Raw genomic sequence first — 21,407 nt, 5'->3', positions numbered from 1 at the left:
GTAGAGATAATATAATAGCGTTAACATTTCTACATAGCTCGTTAGGGTGAAAGTATTTGTTTTTTGTTTAGATGGCGCTCTACAAGAACCTTATTCAAGGTTGGGGTATCACTATACCTAATAGATATACGTGTTTGGGTGTTAGCTGCATCATACAGGAAAATATAGCGTATCCCTGCTTAGGACAATTTGCTGTCCTGCGCTTGAACTAGCAAATCACACTATTTAAAGGTCAACTTTCTTTCACTAAAACGGGAGTCGAACCAGTGAAAGGGAATAATCTTGAGGTATCTAGTTCGAACCCAGATCTAGCACGGTTCCTTTAAATTTGTTTATAGTTTTGCTTCTCAACCAGGGGTGGACTGGGTCTAAAAACCGGCCTGGGCATTTTCCACCTTGAACGGCCCATTATTCATTGATATGTTACTTACATAGTGATCGCCGTCACCCTCCCCCGTTGAGATTTTTTTAAGTTAAGGAATGCCTAGATACAAAATGGTGCTATATTTCTCAATTTTGTAGGTTACAATAAGCCTTTAAAAATGACCCCAAAATAATTTTCCAGAAGCAACACTTGATTAAACTGAGGAAAGTTAAAAACGTTAACAAAAATAGACAGAATTACAGTTTGAGACTGGATTTTATTTAGTTTTTCAAGCATTTTGTGACAACATGCTAGAATAAAAATGAAAAAAAAACCTAAATAAAATCTATTAGCACGGACGGGATGCCAATAGCATGTTATTTTGTTACGAACTAACAGATTAACTAACATGGTGATTTCATGAGCTGATTCCCACAGTTAAAAATATATTTCTACACAGCTCGTCTGTATTATATTAACTACTGTGAAAATGGGCTGTCATTTTACCAGGCTCCCCAGCCCAACCGGCCCACCGGGCATTGCCCAAATGCCCGTGTGGCCAGTCCGCCACTGTTCTCAACGTACCCGTCATTACCAACGCAACAAACTGAAATTTTCCACTTTGACGGATTTGAATAAATAGTACCATGCAGTTACAGTCGTAACTGCTGCAAATTACGTTCAAAACGAGGATAATGCAATAAAGAAGGCACATCATTTCACTTTATCCATCACTATATCCATCAATTAATGATACACCACTACTCTCGTACAGAAAACGTCTTTAACGGGCAAAGGAATCTCCGTGCGCTCCTGGTAAAACCTTTTCATACAATCACTTAGATAGCACAGTTTCGAAATTAAAATTGTTTGCGAGTTTAAGTAGTTCTACAATTCTGACAATAAACTGAGGTAAAAATGAAAAAAAAAAATGACGAAGTTTTGTTAATAAAATCATATTTGTTTTGATTTAAAACCATTAAATTGCTCCATAGTATGTTTGTGTAGGGAAGGAGGGCTTACAGTGGGCAGGGGTCTCCATGTAACATTACTAAATTAATTATCAAATATCGACAATTAGGCTATACCGTTGGGTGGGTAAATATATTTTGGTTGAATTCGTCGAAAGCAACTATGCACTGAGTTTATCAGCGAAATTCCGAATAATATAATCTATGTCGCTATTCCGAAATAGCGCACCCGGTAACCATCTGCTATACTATATCTTGCAACAGTACGATCTGGTGAACCGCTACTGTAGGCCTATCATGATTGTCAACTATATATTCTACAGGTTGAGTTGATTTACCAGTGATTAAAAAGAGATAATGCTAGAATATAGATGGAACTTGGAAGGGTTAGTCTATCCAACTATCAGTGCTTCACGTACAAATTCCACAAAGCAAACATACGTCACAAACACGAGCACACATAATCTATAGGCAAACACTCCACGCATACACCATGAGCCTACTTACAAATATGCCAATCAATGATAACTTATACTATAAATCAATGTGTTATTGTAAGCCATAAGACTTACATTGCAAAATAAATAACAGAATGATATTAAGAAAATGGTGATTGAATGGAATTTATAATACATCGCCAGTTAAACTAAAGTGGAATATTTTCAACCGATCCCCCTCCCCCCCCCCCCCCAACCACCCAACACCTCTACAAATTTAACATGATTCACGTCTTTAGATTTCCGATCCGCCGGAGGGGGGAGGGTGATAAATTGTTAAGTTTTGGTAATTAAGGTTAGTCAAATGTTAGTCTGAATACCAGAAGATATTGTCTCAATATTTGCAAGAAATTCCTAGCAAGAGAAATGTCTGAGCAGATGATATGGAATTAGCATGCACGGGTGGTATTGTGTAGGATCATGGTTGTACTGTTAGCAGCAACTGTCAATTTGAAAGAAAAGGGTTTACTGGTTTCGAGCAATGTGAAAATATTTTGGAAGAGAAAAGTAATACACACTGCTACTTGAAAACCTTATCTCAATATCTTGCCCTAACTCGAGAGATGGTTGATTGAATGTAACCTATTTTTGACTGGCTAAACCTTCAACTACTCTGGAAGTTGGTGTAGCGGGTCTGTGACGTCATCTGGACAACTGCTCTTGAAAAGCTTTGCAAAGGTTATCTTTTAGTCTTTGTTGGTTTACACTTGGAACCTAACACAAAAAGGATGTTTGCTTAGCCGTCAAGGTTCTCCCTACTTAGAATTTCATCAAGCTGTACCTTTTTTTGCTCAAAAATTCTTTTGCTCTCTGATTAAATATTGGACAAATTCTAAAGAAAAACGAAAAAGATTTCAGCTGAAGTTCCCTGAAGTATATCTATGCTGTCCTTGACAGATGCATTTACAAAATATCACAAAATGTGAAAAATCCATATCTTCGCTATACAAAATGCCATTAGGATACAGCTTTCGTCTAAAGATACATAACTTTCGTATGATTGCAGGTATGCCATTGCTCACAAACTTCTTCTCACTACCTAGCGTAGCCTACGTTGGTTTACTTCGGTTAGCACAGAATGTGTTGTAGAGACTGGCTACGCAGGCAGTACATAACTTGATTGGCAGAGCGCATGAACGTACCACAGAAGTTTAAACATAGAAGCTATATCGCACCTGCTGACAACAATACGCTTTGCAGCGATTTGAAGGTCACTCGCGCCATCTTGATGCACCCAAAACAATGGCGCGCGCAAAGGGTGTCTACGTTTGACTAACGAGGTTTCGACGAAATCTTGATCTTATCGTCAAACATATCTTTCATTTTGACATATAGAAACACTTGATGCACCAGATTAGCTCAAATTTTGTGGAAAAACTATACTATAGTTAAAATGAATTACTACAACTCACGGGTATTTAGTTGTTCTATAACTTTAAAACAATCCTAGCATGTTCTCAAATGTTCTACAATATTATGTTACAGGTTTCGTATCACTGTTAATCGTGTCATTGACTTACACACTAAACTCGACACTTTCAAGGCCCGCCAAATCATAGTTAGAAGTTTTCAACTGGTATATCCTACACACCACATGATGGCTGAGGTCTTGGCCTGTCATGGCACTTGCAAATTACCATATCATGACCGTTTAGATTTTGCGCTAGAAGAGGAGCAAATTTTGCATACTGAACCCCTGCACCCTTCCGTCTGCTCTCTCAGAGTGATCTCCACATTTGACAAAATAATTTCTAAACTGGTTTATATCACCTTCAATACGCATTATTTTCACACCACCCGTACTTCAAATTATGCTCTTACACATAAAGGCAGAAAAAAAAACAGTTATAGCAACTGATAATATGCTAAAAGAGCATTGCATTAAGTCATTTTAGCTCCCCCACCCCAACCAAATATTTTGTGAAAATTCGGGCAATATGCTGAGAATTTTTCCGGCACCTACTGAAAGAAAAAAAAAAATTTACAATGTTTGTCAATGGGTAAACTTATATTATTACTATTATTGTAACTAATATAATTATAACCAATATGGAAGGGTAATAATAAGACGGAAAATGATTGTATGTTATTGGCATGTGATGTAATAACCGATGCATGCCTATATGATATGCACATTAACATGTTGGTTATTTTTATTCGGGCAAGTCGTTACAGCCACTCCAGATCAAATTGGGCTCCTACGCCTATGCATTGTTGTATACTTACAAGTAGTGTTTTTCTTCTGTAATATCATATTATTTTCAGTTTGTATATTAATCTCCCGTTTATTGAAATCTTGGATATCTTCGGTGATGTATATGGTGACTCACATGTTCATACTTTAAGTTGTCATAATCTTATACAATTTACCACTTCATAACCTCCAAAAGCATACATACGACGTTTACCACAAACATTTAACCTTCATCGTTATTTGCTTGGCAGGTAAACACTGAAGGATTCCACAGTGTTGCATCTTAGGCTTCTTAATTAGCAATTTCAAATTAGTTAGGTCTATAAAGGCCTACTTGACAAACACCAAGAGCATACTGTCATCTCAGTCCTAACAAAGTTTGTTATCACCATTACTTGAATTGAATTCGACTTTCCCATCCTGTTTTTTTATTCTAAGAATTTCTTACAATTTACTTTACAGAAAATAGCCGTGTAGGTTATCGCTTTTGTGTGCGCTGTTGGTCTTCAAATTGCTGAAAGTGACAAGCCGGAAGTAACTTTCTATGTAATGAAGTTCTGTGGTACGTACAAAACTGTAGGCGTGATTAGTCGTCATCTGGGATCAAGTTCCGCTCGTACACGACCGGCATATTCCACTACTAAGAGAGGGGTGATATATCTCTTGTGTTGGTTGTGTCATCGAATTCAACAGGATCTGGAACAATCACTCCGTCTTGTATTTAATAATAGTAATTTGCACAATTTCAGAGTAAGAGTATTTTCTTCTTCTCCAAATATGCTCGTTGTCTGTTGAGTCTATGGCAAGCCTGGTGTGTATTAATTCGAAAAACTCAGTTTATCGCCGATAAACTCGGTTTTTAGAGAAAAAACAGAGGTTTTCTACCGATAAACACAGTTTTTTCTCGAAAAACACACTTTTCGAGCGAAAAGCTAGTCTTTCGCCCTGATGTGCAATACTTAAAAAAAAATAAGTTTATCGCCAATAAACTCAGTTTTCGTTCGATAAACATGGTTTCTCGAACAGCTCAGTTTATTGAGCAAAAAACTGAGTTTTCGATAACTGGGTATATCGAGCGGAAAATAAAGTTTCTTCATCCGGTAAACAGAGTTTCTCGATTAACAATTTTTATCGCCGATAAAAAAAAACAGAGTTTTTCAATCTGAGAAACAAAGTTATTGAAAAACTGTTTTTCACTCGAAAAACCGAGTTTTCGCTACAAGCCTTGTTTTATTCTCGAAACCCCGAATTTATTGGCGATCGGATAAGCTGTGTTTTTCGAATTATTTTTACATTAGGCTTGCCAGCTAAGTGAGTCCCTTCGTTGCGTTGCCTTCATTGCCCTCTTTGGCTTGGCCCAGTAGCTCTCGATCGCCTCGATGTGCACATCCACAAAGTTAACTGTTGATGCCAACCTACTATCAAATGGTACAGTCTAAATTTAAATACATCAGGTACTATATAATGTACTACACCAGAGCGAGACTTCTTCTGGTGACTTCCCGACATCGAAGTCCGTCTAGTTGTACCGTCAACTTTTATCAACTAATTGAGTTGTAGATACTCAAGAACCCTCTTCAGCAAGTAAGTTAGAGTCCTTTACGTATGCTTAAGTAAAGAGAGGCAGGAGTAGAAAGAAATTGCAGCAACAATTTATTTCGTTGAGGAAGTGTTTCTAGTTGCAATAACTCGTATGCTTATCTTTGCTTTATCCCTTTGGCTTTCTGCCCCTGGATGCGTTCGTGCTAATAATACTAACTAAGTTAGACTAGGCGTATACTGTTTGACCTACATGTTACTCAGTGAAGTGCTGAATTTTTTGACAATAGCCTAACGTTAGTTGGATATGTTACACTCGTCTCATAGCCTTTACATGTCACTCAAGACCTGTGCTTTCCTATATTAATTCTCACATGTCAGAGCAGGTATGCACTCATGACACACAGTCTTACTCTTAAATTAAATAGGCCTAGGCTAGTACTGTAGTGGAACTGTAACTTAGTTAAGGTGACCAGACATCTCTGACTTCTGGGGACTATCTCCGGAAGTAAGTTAGAACTTAAGAGAGTCATTTACATATGCTTAAGTGAAGTGAGGCAGGAGTTGCAAGGAAATTGCAGCCACAATTTAAGACGCTGAGGAAGTATTGTTTGCCTAGTTGTTAAATTACTAATAACCTGTATTCTTATCTTTGCTTTTTACTTTTGGCTTTTAGACCCTGGATATGGTCGTCCTAATAATACTAACTTAGGCAAGGCGTAATACTGGTCGGCAAAGGTTACTTGTTACTCAGTGAAGTGCTTAATTTTTGACAAATAGGACTTACGTTAGTTTGATGTGTTACAGTCATATCTTAGTCTTTCATGTCACTCAAAACCTGTGCTGTCCTATATTAATGCTCACATGTTGGAGCATGATACACAGTCTTACTCTTAGCATTAACAGGCTAGTACTGTAGTGGAACCATAACTTAGTTAATGTGACCAGACATCAAAGACTTGTGGGGACTGTCCCCAGATTTGATGGACCGTCCCCTGATTAAAAGTGCCCCCGGAATTTTCCATGGATTTCATGTAAAGTCACTGATCAAATTTGTAAGAATTAAGGCCTAGAATAATGTAAGTTTGAAAAATGCCTGTGGTGCTCTGCCATTTCAGTGCAAATCCGATGCTAACTAAGAAATTTGCTTTGACCCTCTTGATCCATAAATCATACCCTTATTCTCTTTACTGTTTATACTTCCAGGTAACTATATAACAATTTGTGTACACTAAACAGCTGATCAAGAAATAGTACTGTAGTCATGTAGGGGTTGGTATTGAAATCCAAACAGGAAAGTTATAAGTTGCTTTGTTGTTTGATGGTGCAATATTAATTTTCAAGTTGATCTGAATATTTTTAAGATGAAGAATTCCTTTCTTTGTAAAGTGCTTTGAGCAGTGACTTTTGTGAACTGATTTGGCGCTATATAAGTCTCATTTATTATTATTATTATTATTAATACAGGATACTTCGCTAAACGGTTTTTATAGTGCAGTGTGTTTATTCCAACTGAATGAACTTTGGAATGTGTTCTATTATCTCGTACAGGGTGGGATAGACAAAGTCTGTAATGCTTGAGTTAACATCTATTGTTGAAGGTTGATTTAGAATTGATAAATCACCTTGGTAGGAATGTAAGTTCAAACAGACTGGGGTCTGTAATTGTGTAGCTATTGAAATGAAAGAATATACTAGCATGTACGCTTGAACGTGTTATAATTGTAGCCGGTCTAATGGGCAGAAATTAATCGCAATATATGAAAGCATTCACTGTTTGAACTTGTACAGAGCTAGGAAAATTTGTTTCTCTGTATGCCTTGAAGCTTTTAATAGTACTGTTACAATGCAGAGTTAGTGGGTTGCGATGGTAACAATTGTATGTCATATAAAAATAATGTAATTGATCTTTGTCAGGAATCTCTGTAAACTATAGATAAACTTTCTGATCTCTGAAAAAACTCTGTGGCCCACTAGGCTTATAGTTTTCCGATCGTCAACGTAGGTTTAATAATGATTATGGTTGCGTAAATTGGGTCTATATCCTTTTGGAACTTTTAAACTAACTTTGCATTCAGAGGATTAAAAATGACTCATTGTATGTGAGGAATTAAACCTTAAATTCCTTTAAAGTAAACAGAACTAATGACATCATTGCATACATTTCTGTTTGTTATAAATATTAGTTAGTTAGCACACATGTGAGACATACTGAGTCACTATATATGTGATCCTTAGAGCTCTAGGCATATCTGGAGCATGTTGAATATCCTGATATAATTAGCATGTAGTCTCAGGAAATGATTCCATCCTCACCTCATAATCTTGCAAGTAAATGTCCGTCCTATAAATCAATTGTTCAAGAAGCATTCTTAATCTGATGAAGCTTAGATCTAACTTCATGGTGGACCAGACAATGGGATTACATAGATGATAACAGTATTGGTTGTTTTGGGAGGGGGGGGGGGGGAGGAGGGTGCAGATGAGGTGAAGGATGGGGAAAGAGGAGATGGATTAGCAGGTACTATATCTTCAAAAGCTCCACATACTTAACTGACATCCAGTTGTTACGTGAAAATATTTGTTGGATTGATGGCCCGTCCTCTCCTTTGCATTCAATTACTCAGTGTCCATCAACTACAAGACTGTTCTCGCGTTTTATAGAAGGGTACTACTTGTTTATCAAACCCTCCATGTCTTTTTCTTCAATCGACATCTCAGACATACCTTAAACCAATGGGTCGCAAACCTTGTGGGCCCACAACCAAGGAGCTTCCATGAGGGCTGAACCAGGACCCTCCAGGCTCACAGCCCCGGGCCCCAATAAGTACTCTGTATGACCACAGTATCTCAGTCTAATTAAGTGTACATACCAGATTTTACTACATGTGTGCTGAGTCCTGGAATCTGTGCCTTCTTAGCAAATTATACGATCCAGAGCAAAAAAAATTGTTAGGACATGTTGGGGTTACATTTAAGCTGACACATTTCAAGTTACTTTCCCCAGAAATTCTCACTATGTATTTAAGCAGAACATTCTCTTCCAAACTACTTTCAAGGGTGTAGTCTTCCAAAAAGATGCAGTAACATAGATCTGTATTTTTACATTCAGCTAGATGAGGTTTCCATCCTTAAGTGATTTTTCTTAATGTTTTGTTGATGTATATAATTTCCATACTTGTACATACTATAAATTCTATTCAACAGTGATACGCTACACCACTTGATGAACATCCTTATAACTTAGGTACAGTACTTAGTTGCTGGTATGTGAATAATTTGGAAACTGCAGAAAGTTGTGCTGGTAATCTTATAACTGCAAGGGAAAAAAAATCTTTTTTTTTTCTTTTATGCTTTTGTCACAATGAAAGAAAACATAGAGATATATATATTACAATTGTACATGGCATTTTCATGCGTGGCGAAGACGAGAAAGTAAAGTGGTACTGTATATCAATAGATTATAAAGTTTTCACAGTTTGATTTGTATCTCTCCGCACAGTCCTGTAAATATTTCAGAATGTTGAATAGTCCCTGGAAAATTACAAAATAAAAAATATAGTTAGTATTAGAACAATATTGTATAAATTGTAAGTTTCTTGTTCTAAAACTGGCCTTTTATATAAAAAAAAAATTGATTTTTCCAAATTTGACACTACTTACTGTTTATACACATACACACTGCCACCGTCTCATAGATTCCTTTTGCATTCCTAAGGAATCAGAATAGCTTTCTTACATCTATTTAATTCAGGGTTGTCCAACCTTTTGCAGAGGAGGGCCATATGGAATGATTATGATGAAGGAGGGGCCGCATGAACCCTACACTCGATTTTTTGCCCGAAGCCCAAAGCAACAAAATGTGAGCACTGCACGCGGAGCGCACTGTTTTATTTTCCTTCCTGATGAAACAGATGAATAAAGTTCAGCCGCCCCCCCCTACCTCCGCTGAGAGAGTGTCACACAAACTGACCTGTATGCAGTTTTTTTGGCCCCCGAAGGTTCGAATGATTGATTATATAGCTTCAAATTGCTATCAATAAATCTACTCACTAAAATTTCGCACCGTAGGGTATCTCTGGCGGGCCGGACACAACCCTGCGGCGGGCCGGACTGTGGCCCGCGGGCCGTAGGTTGGACAACCCTGATTTAATTTGTACGGCTATCATACAGTAAAAATGTCAGGTAATAAAAGGTATCATATACTTAAATGGACAAGAGGGAAATATGTTTTAACTTCAAATGATATCCGCGTCTTTTAATGTTAACAGTTATAATACATTATCGCACAAGGAATCCAAAGCAAATTGTGACCTGAAAGGGAACATAAAGTTGCATCATTTGTTTATCAAAATGGACTTCTCTTGTCCTTCAATAGATAGACAAGAAAATGTAGTATGCAATTGAAGTTCTGAAAGATTTGACTATCAGGATGAACCTGAATTAAAATGAAAACATGAAATTCAAGTATGAAACTTGTGAGTACGTTTCAAACTGTTGTATGGACAGTACCTCCCAAAACCCTCAAATAATTTCAAAGTCATTATGAGGTGGATCCCTGCATGTAGCTGATACCTGGCATGCTCTGTACAGAAGTGTTTTTGTATCAAGCAGGATATCACACATCTTCTTGCACAACAATATTCACAGAACGTTTTGTGTTTCTTGTTTAATGATCAGATTCGGAGCTTGTGAAGTTGAAGGAGTTTGTGGTACAAATCATTTGTAGTCTTGCAAACACCTACTTGAGGTAAGGGTGATCAAGTGTGAACTTGGCCATAGAAACCCTTTTGTGTTTAAAAAGTTCATTCCTGGAACTTCTGACACTTCAGTTCATTTTCAGAGGAATCTTAAAGCTTTAAATGCAGACTGTAGCTCAGATGTCTCATCGTTAGGCAACTGTATTCAAGGTAACCAGAGAAGTAGCGATTGTATAAGTTCCAAGTGAGTGGCTACTACCCGACATTCTAGCATATTTTGGGGCAATATTGATAATTACTTTTAAGACTCGTTGTTCATAGAGAGATACCGATGGATCTTGAATCCACTCAGATGAATGAACTAATGTTATAATGACTTCTTGGCTGTACATTCTCATGCTTTTTGATAACATACATGAAATTATCTACAGGTGCTTTGTGACCACCACTGACTGATGTGGAGTTGGTAAAAACTTTTACTCGGTTCAATTAATAATTTTCCAACCATTGATGGAATCCATCCAATAGAGGACAAGCAAGATGGCACTTTACATATAGTTAACGAGGCACGTTTATGATAAAGCTATATTAATGACAGTGCTTCATGCAATCCTGTTGCCTGAATATACAGCTGGGCTCTGTGCTAAATACCATACATTGGTTTCAGTTTCAAGGTCTATGGAGGTCTCGAAATTTGGGCCATGTACTGGCTAAATGCCAGTGGATTTTGTTGTGTGCCAGTAGAAAAGAAATTCCTTTGGATTTTTCTGCCAGTAGATATTAAGAGCATTAACACATGGAAAGTCGGCTACAATCATTAGACAAAGAATTGGCATGGTATCATACCTAACATAAGTCCCATATAACCAAATATAATTGAGCAGACTTTCTAAAATGCCTGTACAGTAAATAATGTTTGTTGTAATTCAGGAAAATGCTAGTGAGCACTTAACTTAGGGAGTAGAAGTTTTTTAGCACAATGTTTGCTAAAAATTTGCTAAAAATGGCTAAAATTGTGAAATTCAAGGTGTAGATTGAGTCTGCTCTGTCAAGTAACAATCATTAAGGGAAGTTTGCTGGCCATGGCAAGCGGACTGCATCTATATCCTCTCTCATTGGGTGGCTTTTCAGCAGAGTTCAGATCTTTTCAAAGCTGTTTGAAAGAAACTTGTCATTGTTCCTTTGCTTGTTTTCCTAGTCTTCCAGTTTATTTCTTTTGCTAGTATCATAAGACCTTGCGGGTGATAATTATGTGCCTGAGTATGTGAAGTTCTTATATCCTTGTTTCCCCAACTGGTTTAATTATCTAATTTCTGGAACTGATGTTTTTTCTGGTGCCTGTCTGAACAAACTGTAAAGTTTCTTTCATCTTCTTTGGTCATCTATTAGCTTGACCAGTTGTCCATTAACAGTTTCTCTGAATGGAACTTATTTGAGCCGGGATTCTTGTTAAGGGCTCAAAAGAATTCCTCCTTCAATTGATCAAAGGTTGGAAAGCGATTAGTAATTGAAGCTCCAACATGAAAGTAAAAGTGACAGCTAGGTTGTTAAACTTTGTATTGAGTAGAGTTTGTATTGAGTGGATTTACAGCTGGATGCTTTCTGTGTGAAAGTGGACTGGGTTTGTAATTAGAAAATGTAACAATTGTCATGCCTACTTCCTGGTTTTCAAGAGGGCTCTTCTTTTGTAAATTTATACCTGAAGGTAGCCTCCAGTATAACTAAACACTCAAATTTCAAGACGAAAATTGGGTCTTGTAAGTTTGGCAAGCTGTCAGTGCATGTATACTCTTATCATAGCAAGATAAGACATGTTTTTTTAAATTCTAACAAGTTTGTGTGGATTGTCTTATGGTGTTAAGCTTTATAAAGCTGTGACTGATTGCTCATACAGGTTACAGCAGATGATAAGGACAAAACTGTCTGCAATTGATAAAAAAAAAAGATAAAAAAAAGAATAGAAAAAAAAGAAAGGCATTACTGTATGTGTTGGATAACCTCATATCACCAACTCACTTTCTTGTAAACTTGTCTAAAATGACAAACATTTTTATTTCCGTGTTACAAACAAGTACGTGGGCCTTGGTTCTCATTACTGTCAGACGTTTCTACTGTACTGTAGTAGCTATCCCATCAATGTTGCATTTAGATCCGACCCTTATCTGCCTCTGAAAGTATTCTGTGGTAGACTGGCATTCCAAGGTCATGTATAGTCCATTCTCAATGTGGGGCTAGTCATTTCTACTTTCTCCTGCCTGAATATAGGGAACACTAATATATGTAGTACAGACAGTATCAGAAGCTTCAACACAAGCTGAGTCTAGATCTTTATGTATCATTTTAATAAAATAAAATAAAATTACAAAAAATTATTGGAATATACATAATAATTTTTTTTTTTTGGTTAGCTCTCTAATGAAGTTCAGAAAGCTCTTCAGATATGATGACGTTCTTAAGGAAGGTCAATGTTCATTTGTAGCAACATTTCATAAATGCAACGCTATCAATAATATATTTAATTTCATAGTTATTTTCTACCTTCAAATATGGATGCATCAGAAAGTGAATACACCCATGGTTCATTAGTATTGTATTAAAACACCTGAAGTGAAAGTTGGAATCAAAGAACCATAACCAAACCCAAGGTGAAAACAACAGAGTGTAAAATAAAGAAACACACCATCTTTTCTTACTGTGCACCCATGGCATCACTTCTGCTTACTTCAAGTTCCTGTTTGATACAAAATCTGATGTAGTTTTCAACCAGTTAATTTCAAGAAAATCACACCGTAGGAATTGTATTCATATTTCACCCAGAAAGTTTTGATGAAATTCACTTTTACAAGCCCCCAAAAAACTTGAGTGATGTGTTACTTTTCTAAACAAGAAAGTCGAATACATATATGCACACATCATCCACGAAACCAAGCTTTGATGAAATCTGGCTACTGGTGTATCATTCCCCTAGGTCATATTTCAGATACGAAGGACAGGCAAAAGCAGAACTAGCATGTCTTTGTACACTCGCAATACACAATATACATACTTGAACAGTGCCTGGCTGTGCGATCCTCCTCGGGATTACAACTATTTCAAGGCAGTGACCTTTTCTCCATCACTCCATGCACTTTAGTCTCATCTGTGTTACATTCTTCAGGGAAGGCTTCAAATTGCTTGGGACAGATTTGGGAGTAGGTGGTGTTCCATCACCAGACAGTTATTTGTATAATGATGTTTGCTATCTAGACCACAGATAAATCTTATTAGGATAGATCTAGCAGTGTGGGTGGGTGTACTCATAGCCATTAATAGTTGTCCTTTAATATAATTAGTCATATATGGACTTGAAGTACAGTTTCAGTATTGGGAGAATGGAAAATGAACTTTCCAGGTGAGGAATTGAAAGAGTAGGCTATATTTATAGTTTATTCAGGAAATAATTGAGTGTACATGCCTTTATATAGTACCAGTTTATGAGGAATAAAGACTTTTTGTTTCCAATACAATACATTAATTTTCCATATTAGTTACTAGGAAGTGAAAACAGTAAATACTGAGGTAATAGAATATATGCTTCTTGAAGGTGAGAAAATGAAAGAGAAAGGCCATATATATAGTTCATTCAGGGAATAATTAAGCATGTATGCATTTGGATCAGTTTGTGAAGAGTTTCTTTTTTTCAAACTCAAAATCTGAAAATAGTATACATGGTTTTGTGCACAAATACTGCTGTACAGCTTTGCATAGATCTAATGCATTTTTAAAATTTTGCATAGCATGTTGGTATGTGATGCAGGATAAAATATTATCTGTTCATTGAAAATGAGAGGAGACCTTAAGAATGTATAGGGAGACTGACATTGGGGATGGGTATAGATATGCAAAGATTGTATCAGACATGGCATGATTCAGCTCTTGTATTTGGTTGGCAAGTAACTTAAATTGGAAAATGGCATTTAACAAACTACAACACCCTTCTACGTAGGCTCGCATTGAGAATCATCAATGTTCTTGATCTGATGTTAAACGCTTCCACCTCCAGGCTCATTTATCAGTACAAAATCACATGCAAGAGGTGAGAAAGGAATATTTAAAGAATTTCAACTTTCAACTCATAAACTGAAATGAAACTTGGCCAGTCAAGAACGGACCTACACCTTTATGGTGATGTTTGCATGAAATATGGGAAGAAATATTAATAATAAATATTCAACTGAGTGGCAGTCTTAAACCAATCTCAAATGTTAAAGATCGTCACAGTTAACCATTTCAATATTTTAAGGGTTTGGAATAATTTTATGACAAAATTTTGAAATTTTTCAGTTTGTGCTTCGCAAGTGATAAGTGTTGGCCTGACATAGAACTTGTCTGCATGGACTACGTAAAGTTGATTTTCTAATATAACTTATTATGTACTCAGTCATTTGCTGCTAAAAGCTAGGACAGTGACCTTGTTTTATCAATTGCAATCCAATTTTGAATCATACATAGCTTTGACAAAGTTGTCATAGAAACCAAAAACTGTGTTTGAATGTGATTTCACTCAAACTACTGTTGACACACTGTAATTTACAGTAAATACTTGTACAGTAGTGTTGTGCAGTGTCAATCATTGATCTTCCTGCTGATTTATTCTGCATGAATTTCAGCCATTTGTGGTACTGTGAGACAGTAAATTATCAATATTTTTGCATTTAGTATTCCCATCATTACTTTATAGTGTTCAATTTTATTTATAATTTATGCATTCACTAAATTCCATTTGATGTCGATGTCAACGACAGTTGTTCAATGAGAAGTCGTTATCTGATTATGGCATATTGTACGAATTTGTTATCCCAGTGATGCATGTATGTACCTACGTTATGTATTCTTTATTTCTTCTCACGTTATACATGGATAGATAATTTGCGGAGAGGTTCTTTATCATTTGCCATGTAGGATAAAAATTTGTGATTTTTGTCATCAAAATGGGCAAAGGAGAAGCATCTTATACCAACATTAAAGGCATTGAAGACTTGCGCACAAAGAAACGTCTGATGTCTGCCGGTAATCTGACCTAGTTTTGAATGAGGTGTAACAGAAGTGTTAGACACCACCATCGATCCCAGAAAATACACACACAGCTTGCTACCGTCAGTAATTAGACACTAGTGTACAGTCAATACATGCAGCTACAGTCAATACCCACAACACAGTGTACATATATAACAGCAGCGATGGACATCTCAGGTCTAGATAGAAGATCAAGGTATCACGTTTCATTACTGTCTGCATTTTTTAGCGACACGAACAAAACGTAACTTGCAAGCAACAGAAAGTTAAATTTTTCAGAGGGCTGCATGCGGTTTGGGGCGAGTCTTCAATGCCTTTAAACACAAGCAAATAGCTACTGTACTCTAACATGCAATGCATCAGCCTTGTGATTCATGTTTACTGTAAGGTTTCACAGTGTGAGTACAGTTTTACTTCTTGGCATTGAAGCAAAGGGTTTACTTTTGTAATGCTTATTCATCACACTAACGATAATTTCTGTTTTATGTGAGAATGGGATGGGTTGTTAATAAGTAATTAATACACCTCTACTTTCATAGAGTTCAGATGTTATCAAAATTGGTCATTAGCATTTAAGCCATCACCTTCACTTTCAATAACTCAATAAAATAATATTATCTTTTATGTACATCGAGTTAAGGTGGGATAGATAATTAACTCATTAAAGTTTGCATATAACAAAAAAAATGCAGAAAGAACAGACAAAGACTGTATTCTTGTGCAAATGTTTCAGTAGGTTTTGAACTTCCTTGAATATCATAATTCAGCCTTTCCAATCTTAAACAGGGCTTGTGTTTCCTCATTTGGAGCTACCTCACCCCCCCCCCCCCCCCCACAAAATAGAATAAAGAAAAGAGCTTCTGAGAAGCTAGAATTTTGGGCATCTCTGAAAAACTTTTTGAACTGATCTGGGGCTAGAAATTGGCTTTTGCCACATTTTCACCATAATGGGAGGAAATTCATGGAATTGGGAGAGAAACTGTAAATGGTAGCAATGCTTTAAGTGCCAGATTGATCCCAAGTTGAACTTTTCCTGTTGCTGCTTCGTCAGTTCTCTGTGCGCTTCCGCTCTGGAGTGCCGGACTATTTTTGAGGTCTGGTCTTAACCGAAAAGCAGCTCTTTGTTATCTTCTACTGTAACTTGGTTAAGATTTTGATACTAAAACAATTGATACCATACACTAGCAATGTATTTCATTAGCTTTGCAACTAATGACCAGGTATCTGTGTGATTTAAAGCGGTGAAGACAACCATTTGGCCACAAATTTCTTGTAATTTTTGCCTTTGGTGTGAAATTTAACACTAAAAGGAAATTGTGCGGGGTGACAGAATTGTTTGAAAGTGGAAAGGAATAGTTTAATTTAATACCATGTTCTCACTGTTCCAACTGTGACGAGTATGTTAGGTGGGCGTCTTAATAGTTTCCTCACTGAAATTAAGGCTGTACTCATATCAGTGTTAACAACACAGACAGCATTTGAATTAGCATAAATTTCCAAACACTTTACTTTACCTTCAATATCATGCAAGGTTGACTACTAAAACAGCAAATGAGTTACGTTTTGTATGATAATTTATTACCAAACAGTATCGAAGATTAACCAAGATCAACGAAAGAGCAGTTTGACATGCAGCCTTTAATATTTAGAAAGTGCACTTATAGTATGCCATTTCGACTGAGCATTTTTTTAAATTCCTTGATTTTATTTTTTTTTCTTAATGGTCTGATTGTCATGAAGCAAGAAGCAATATAAGCAAGTCGGTTGAATTAATTTGCTATATAGGTTATGCATAAGACGTGTATATAGATGGCATATTCAATATTAAAACTGCACAGTAGTATTTTGTATATATATACTCAGTTGATGTGTGCTCAAGCATTGCTAAAGGTCGTGTTGACTCATGTAGATTAGAAGATATACCTTGGACACTAATTAAAGATTGAATAACTGAAGCTTCCTTTATAGCTTTGGGCTTGTCATTTGTATACATGTTTGGGCTTGTTCGTTCTGTGAGTCTTTAGACTTGCTCTGTGTCTATGCTATGTATCTGGGTTTGGTATCTATTTATCTACTGTAGGTGTATATGGGCTTGGTCTATCTTTATGTATTTGAGCTTTTATCTAATGTAGGTGTGTCTGGACTTGGTCTCTCTTTATTTATCTACTGTAGGTGTATCTGGGCTTGGTCTATCTTTATGTATTTGAGCTTAATCTAATGTAGGTGTGTCTGGACTTGGTCTCTCTTTATTTATCTACTGTAGGTGTATCTGGGCTTGGTCTATCTTTATGTATTTGAGCTTAATCTAATGTAGGTGTGTCTGGACTTGGTCTCTCTTTATTTATGTACTGTAGGTGTATCTGGGTTGGTCTCTCTTTTTGCATTTGAGCTTAATCTAATGTGATCATGTAACCCTCATGCATTGGCTTCCTATTCATCAGTGAATAAAGTTCAAAATGTTATGTTTTTACACATAAAATTCTCCATGGTGTGGCTCCGGCTTATTCAGAGTAGCTGCTGAGTCATGGTGCGGCAAGACGTTCTGTAGCTTGCGCATAAACCGCAAACAGGGAAATATATCTGACACAACCTCTCTCTTGCAATCGTTTCTATGTTAGACAAGCTTTCTCGGTTGTGCTTCAGGCTTATGGAATAGTCTGCCTCATGAACTTCTCTTGCTTGATAACTCTAATTGTTTTAAATCTAAACTTAAGATTCACCTCTTTAGAGAATATTTTCATCAATTACCTTCTGTACAGGTAATTGGAATTTCATACATTCTTTATTAACTTTTCATAATTCTAATATCTTATTTTTACATAATTGTTCTCTGTATTTGCTTATTAAAGTTTATTGTTTTTTGTGGATAATTAATAGTGTTTATTATATTAGTTTTTTGTTATTTTATGCTTATAAGGTGCGTTGAAATGTTATACATGTTATGCGTTTGATAAGAATATATTTACATTACATATATTTAGAATAAAACTTGAACATCCAAGTTCAGGGATTTTGGGACTGAACAAACAGTATCAAATGTCATTCAAATCAGCACAAAAGTTGCTTACCAATGACATTATTGTTTGGTTTTACTACCAGTAACTTAAAGTCAAGTAAGATTGTGACCTAATAAATCGTTGTGATTTACTGGCAAATTAAAAGGTACAGGTTCAGTATTCCCTGTAAATTTCCTGCTGTTTGTAGATATACTGTACTGTATTTCATGAAATTTGGAAGAACATCGCAGATCAATGTTACAGCTGGACACAAGATTTTAGTGACAGGAAACTTGGTTTGTTTAAATCATGATTACATAGTCTTTTACGTCAAGAAATAAGAAAGAACAATTTTGAGATTGCTAAATTTTTCAAAACTAAATTCCTATAATAATTTTAGGCTAAATACAATAGCTGGACAAGTGAAGTAAAAGCCATTTGTTATATTGTAGAGATTTCTTAATTAAATTTTTAAATTAAATTGATAGTAGTGATAATAATCTGGGTGGGGGACAACATTCTTTACTGGAGAATCAAACATTTGTTTGAACAATTGCAGTCTTATTTTGAGTGTGTTTTATTTAGTTAATTCACTGATTAAACTCAAGTATTTGGTTTAAGAATGACTCAAAACTTTAGAATATCACTTGGACTGATTAAGTTTGAAAAAGGGTTCTGCCTGATTTTGAAACCTTTTTAGCTAGCATTTTCTTTATAAAAGTTTAATGTTTCTCGTTTATTTTTTTTTGTAGCTTTCACAGAAATATAAGTTTTCGAAAAACTCATCCGAAAGACAGACAGAATGGACGCTTTCAAGGATGCGGGTAAGAAAGCTGGGATGAGGATATGGAGGGTTGAGAATCTGAAGATGGTCGCTATCAAGCCTGAAGATTATGGGTACTTCTTCATTGGAGACTCTTACATTTGCTTGAAGGTATGTTTTATTCAACTCGATGCTACAGGTCTGTCTGCTCTGATGCTCAATGTGAGCACATGATTGGATGGCAAAGAGGAGCTTCGATCAATTGTTTGTCCATTGTATTTTAAATGGAACACTGAAATGCTTGCACTTATTGTTTTTCTTCATCTTGAGGAGTTGACCCTGGGGGAGGGGGTGGTGGGTGGAAGGAGGGGGTGGTGGGTGGAAGGAGGGAATGCTATTAATGGGGCATATGAAGGTTGCATATCCAGTTTGTTCAATGATTTTTCAATGTTTGTTCAATGACTCAGTTTGTTCAATGACTTTTATAAACTTGATTGTATTTCATAAATAATATTTCCTAATGGCTCAAAATTCTGTTATATAACTAGTGCCATGTTTTGCAAGTAAGGTACATTATAATTCAGCCTAATCAATTTGCTCACTGTGACTAGTTTCTATCCAGAGTTATGCAAATTAGGCTAGGATAGACTGGACGAGCTGTAGCAGGTTTGTTGTTTGCTCTGAAGGGCAAGATGCTTCATCAATGTTTGAAATACTTCTTGGGTATTAAGGTAAGTATTGTGCAAGTATATATAGGCCTATATAGGCCTCCTTACTGCAGGAAACACTACATTGTAATCTGAGTAATCAGTGAGTGGTATGGATTTTACTTCCAGACAAACACTGTACAGCATTACTCACTGTATATATACTTTGCCATTGGTAATTTAATTTGTAAGACAAAGTCCTGACAAATTCTTTCCTGATTTTAAACGAGATAACGCTGTTTGCTCTTAGCTCTCAGTGTTGAATCGTTCTTTCCAGTAACCAAACATTAACACAGTAACCTTTTTGTGTGGGCTTTGATTTGAACCCCCGCATTGGTTTTATAGATATATTTTGTATTGCCTCGATGTTATTGTGTTGTTCAGTGTGGTCAGCCAACCTATAGTTCTTACTATGTTTAACCCATTTATGTGTTATGATGTGTGGCAAATGTACAGTGAAACATATAACTAGGATAACAATAACTTACTTTGTTTTCCATATGTTACAGTTGTTTACATCATTAAGTTGTCCTATTTCTGATGAATTTGATGTCTCGTTTTATACACGGCTTTCACCAAAAAAAAGATGTTTATCTGACATTGAGAACTGTAACAATGACACAACAAAGCAAATTAAGTTTTGGCATACTTGACAATCTTTTTGCAATTTTCTTATTCCCAAAATCATGCCCAAACTACTTAGTATAAATAATAGCAAAATGGACATGGCTTAGGAAAGTAATTTTGAATTTTGAATGACTTCAAGGAAGCTGATTTCTTAGCAAAATTCCTGAAAATTTTGTGTATCTTTGTGTAGAGCCATGCCATTTTGGCATAGCTGGCCTGCCTTAGAATTAAACTCCACCGGAACTTGTCAAGCCCTTCCGCTCAGATTGGGAGACCCCTCAGGGCATGGGGTAGCCTTGAAATCTACTGTTCTGAGATACAACTTTACTTTCACTAGTTAACACAACACCTCCAAGATTTCCATTTATCTTTTAACTACGTTTTTGTCTGCTTTTTGCAGCAGTTGAAGTTGTTACTTTAAAAACTCTATGAGAGCTCGCTAGTACGGTGTCAGAGAACCCGCTAACAGATATAATACTTGGACTAGAACTGAAACCAACGTGTCTATTCCATTCTTGTCGTCACCAGCAGAGACCCGGAGCTCCCATCACCCCACCCCCCAGGAATGTCACCACCGAACATCCTTTCCCCGGGTGTTACATTTGGTTCAAAACCACATTCGCATAGCGATTTGTGCGGGGAAGATATGAATTGTTAATTTTGGTGATATCTTTTCTCTTGCATCTGGAATTTACAGCTCATTAGAATTGAAGGAATAATCAATAAGCTAGCCTGTCTCTGTTATAACGTAAAGCATTCTTGGTTCAAATGTGTCTTGAGGTTTTTGAAGTACATTACCTTTATAAGATCACATACATTCTTGTGTCATATGAATGGTATGCAAGAGATTGCATAGAAGGTGAGGTAAGTGTTAACTATATCTTTGAAAGAACAGCATACTTGTCTACTGTAGGTGAATAAGTGGATTCTTAGACTCAAATAAATCAAGGGCTCTTACGAATATCATCTTGGGTAGCAGTGAGTTTCTCTATAT

The 21,407-nt window shown here is 36.3% G+C and overlaps 1 protein-coding gene across 2 annotated transcripts in view; it reads left to right on the top strand.

Moving 5' to 3' along the window:
• The first annotated feature begins 5,451 nt into the window (after positions 1-5,451).
• Positions 5,452-21,407, top strand: part of LOC139964618 (advillin-like) — a 54,495-nt gene continuing 38,539 nt past the window's right edge. For both annotated transcript variants that reach the window (XM_071966372.1, XM_071966371.1), the window contains exons 1-2: positions 5,452-5,610; positions 19,069-19,250. In XM_071966372.1, coding sequence (XP_071822473.1) covers positions 19,119-19,250 — 132 coding nt within the window. In that variant the 5' untranslated portion in view covers positions 5,452-5,610; positions 19,069-19,118. The remainder of the gene's footprint in view (positions 5,611-19,068; positions 19,251-21,407) is intronic.

The sequence above is a fragment of the Apostichopus japonicus genome, chromosome 23 (assembly GCF_037975245.1).
Source record: "Apostichopus japonicus isolate 1M-3 chromosome 23, ASM3797524v1, whole genome shotgun sequence".
Taxonomy (NCBI): domain Eukaryota; kingdom Metazoa; phylum Echinodermata; class Holothuroidea; order Aspidochirotida; family Stichopodidae; genus Apostichopus; species Apostichopus japonicus.
The sequence above is the reverse complement of the archived record's forward strand: the minus strand, read 5'-3'. Positions and strand labels throughout refer to the sequence as shown.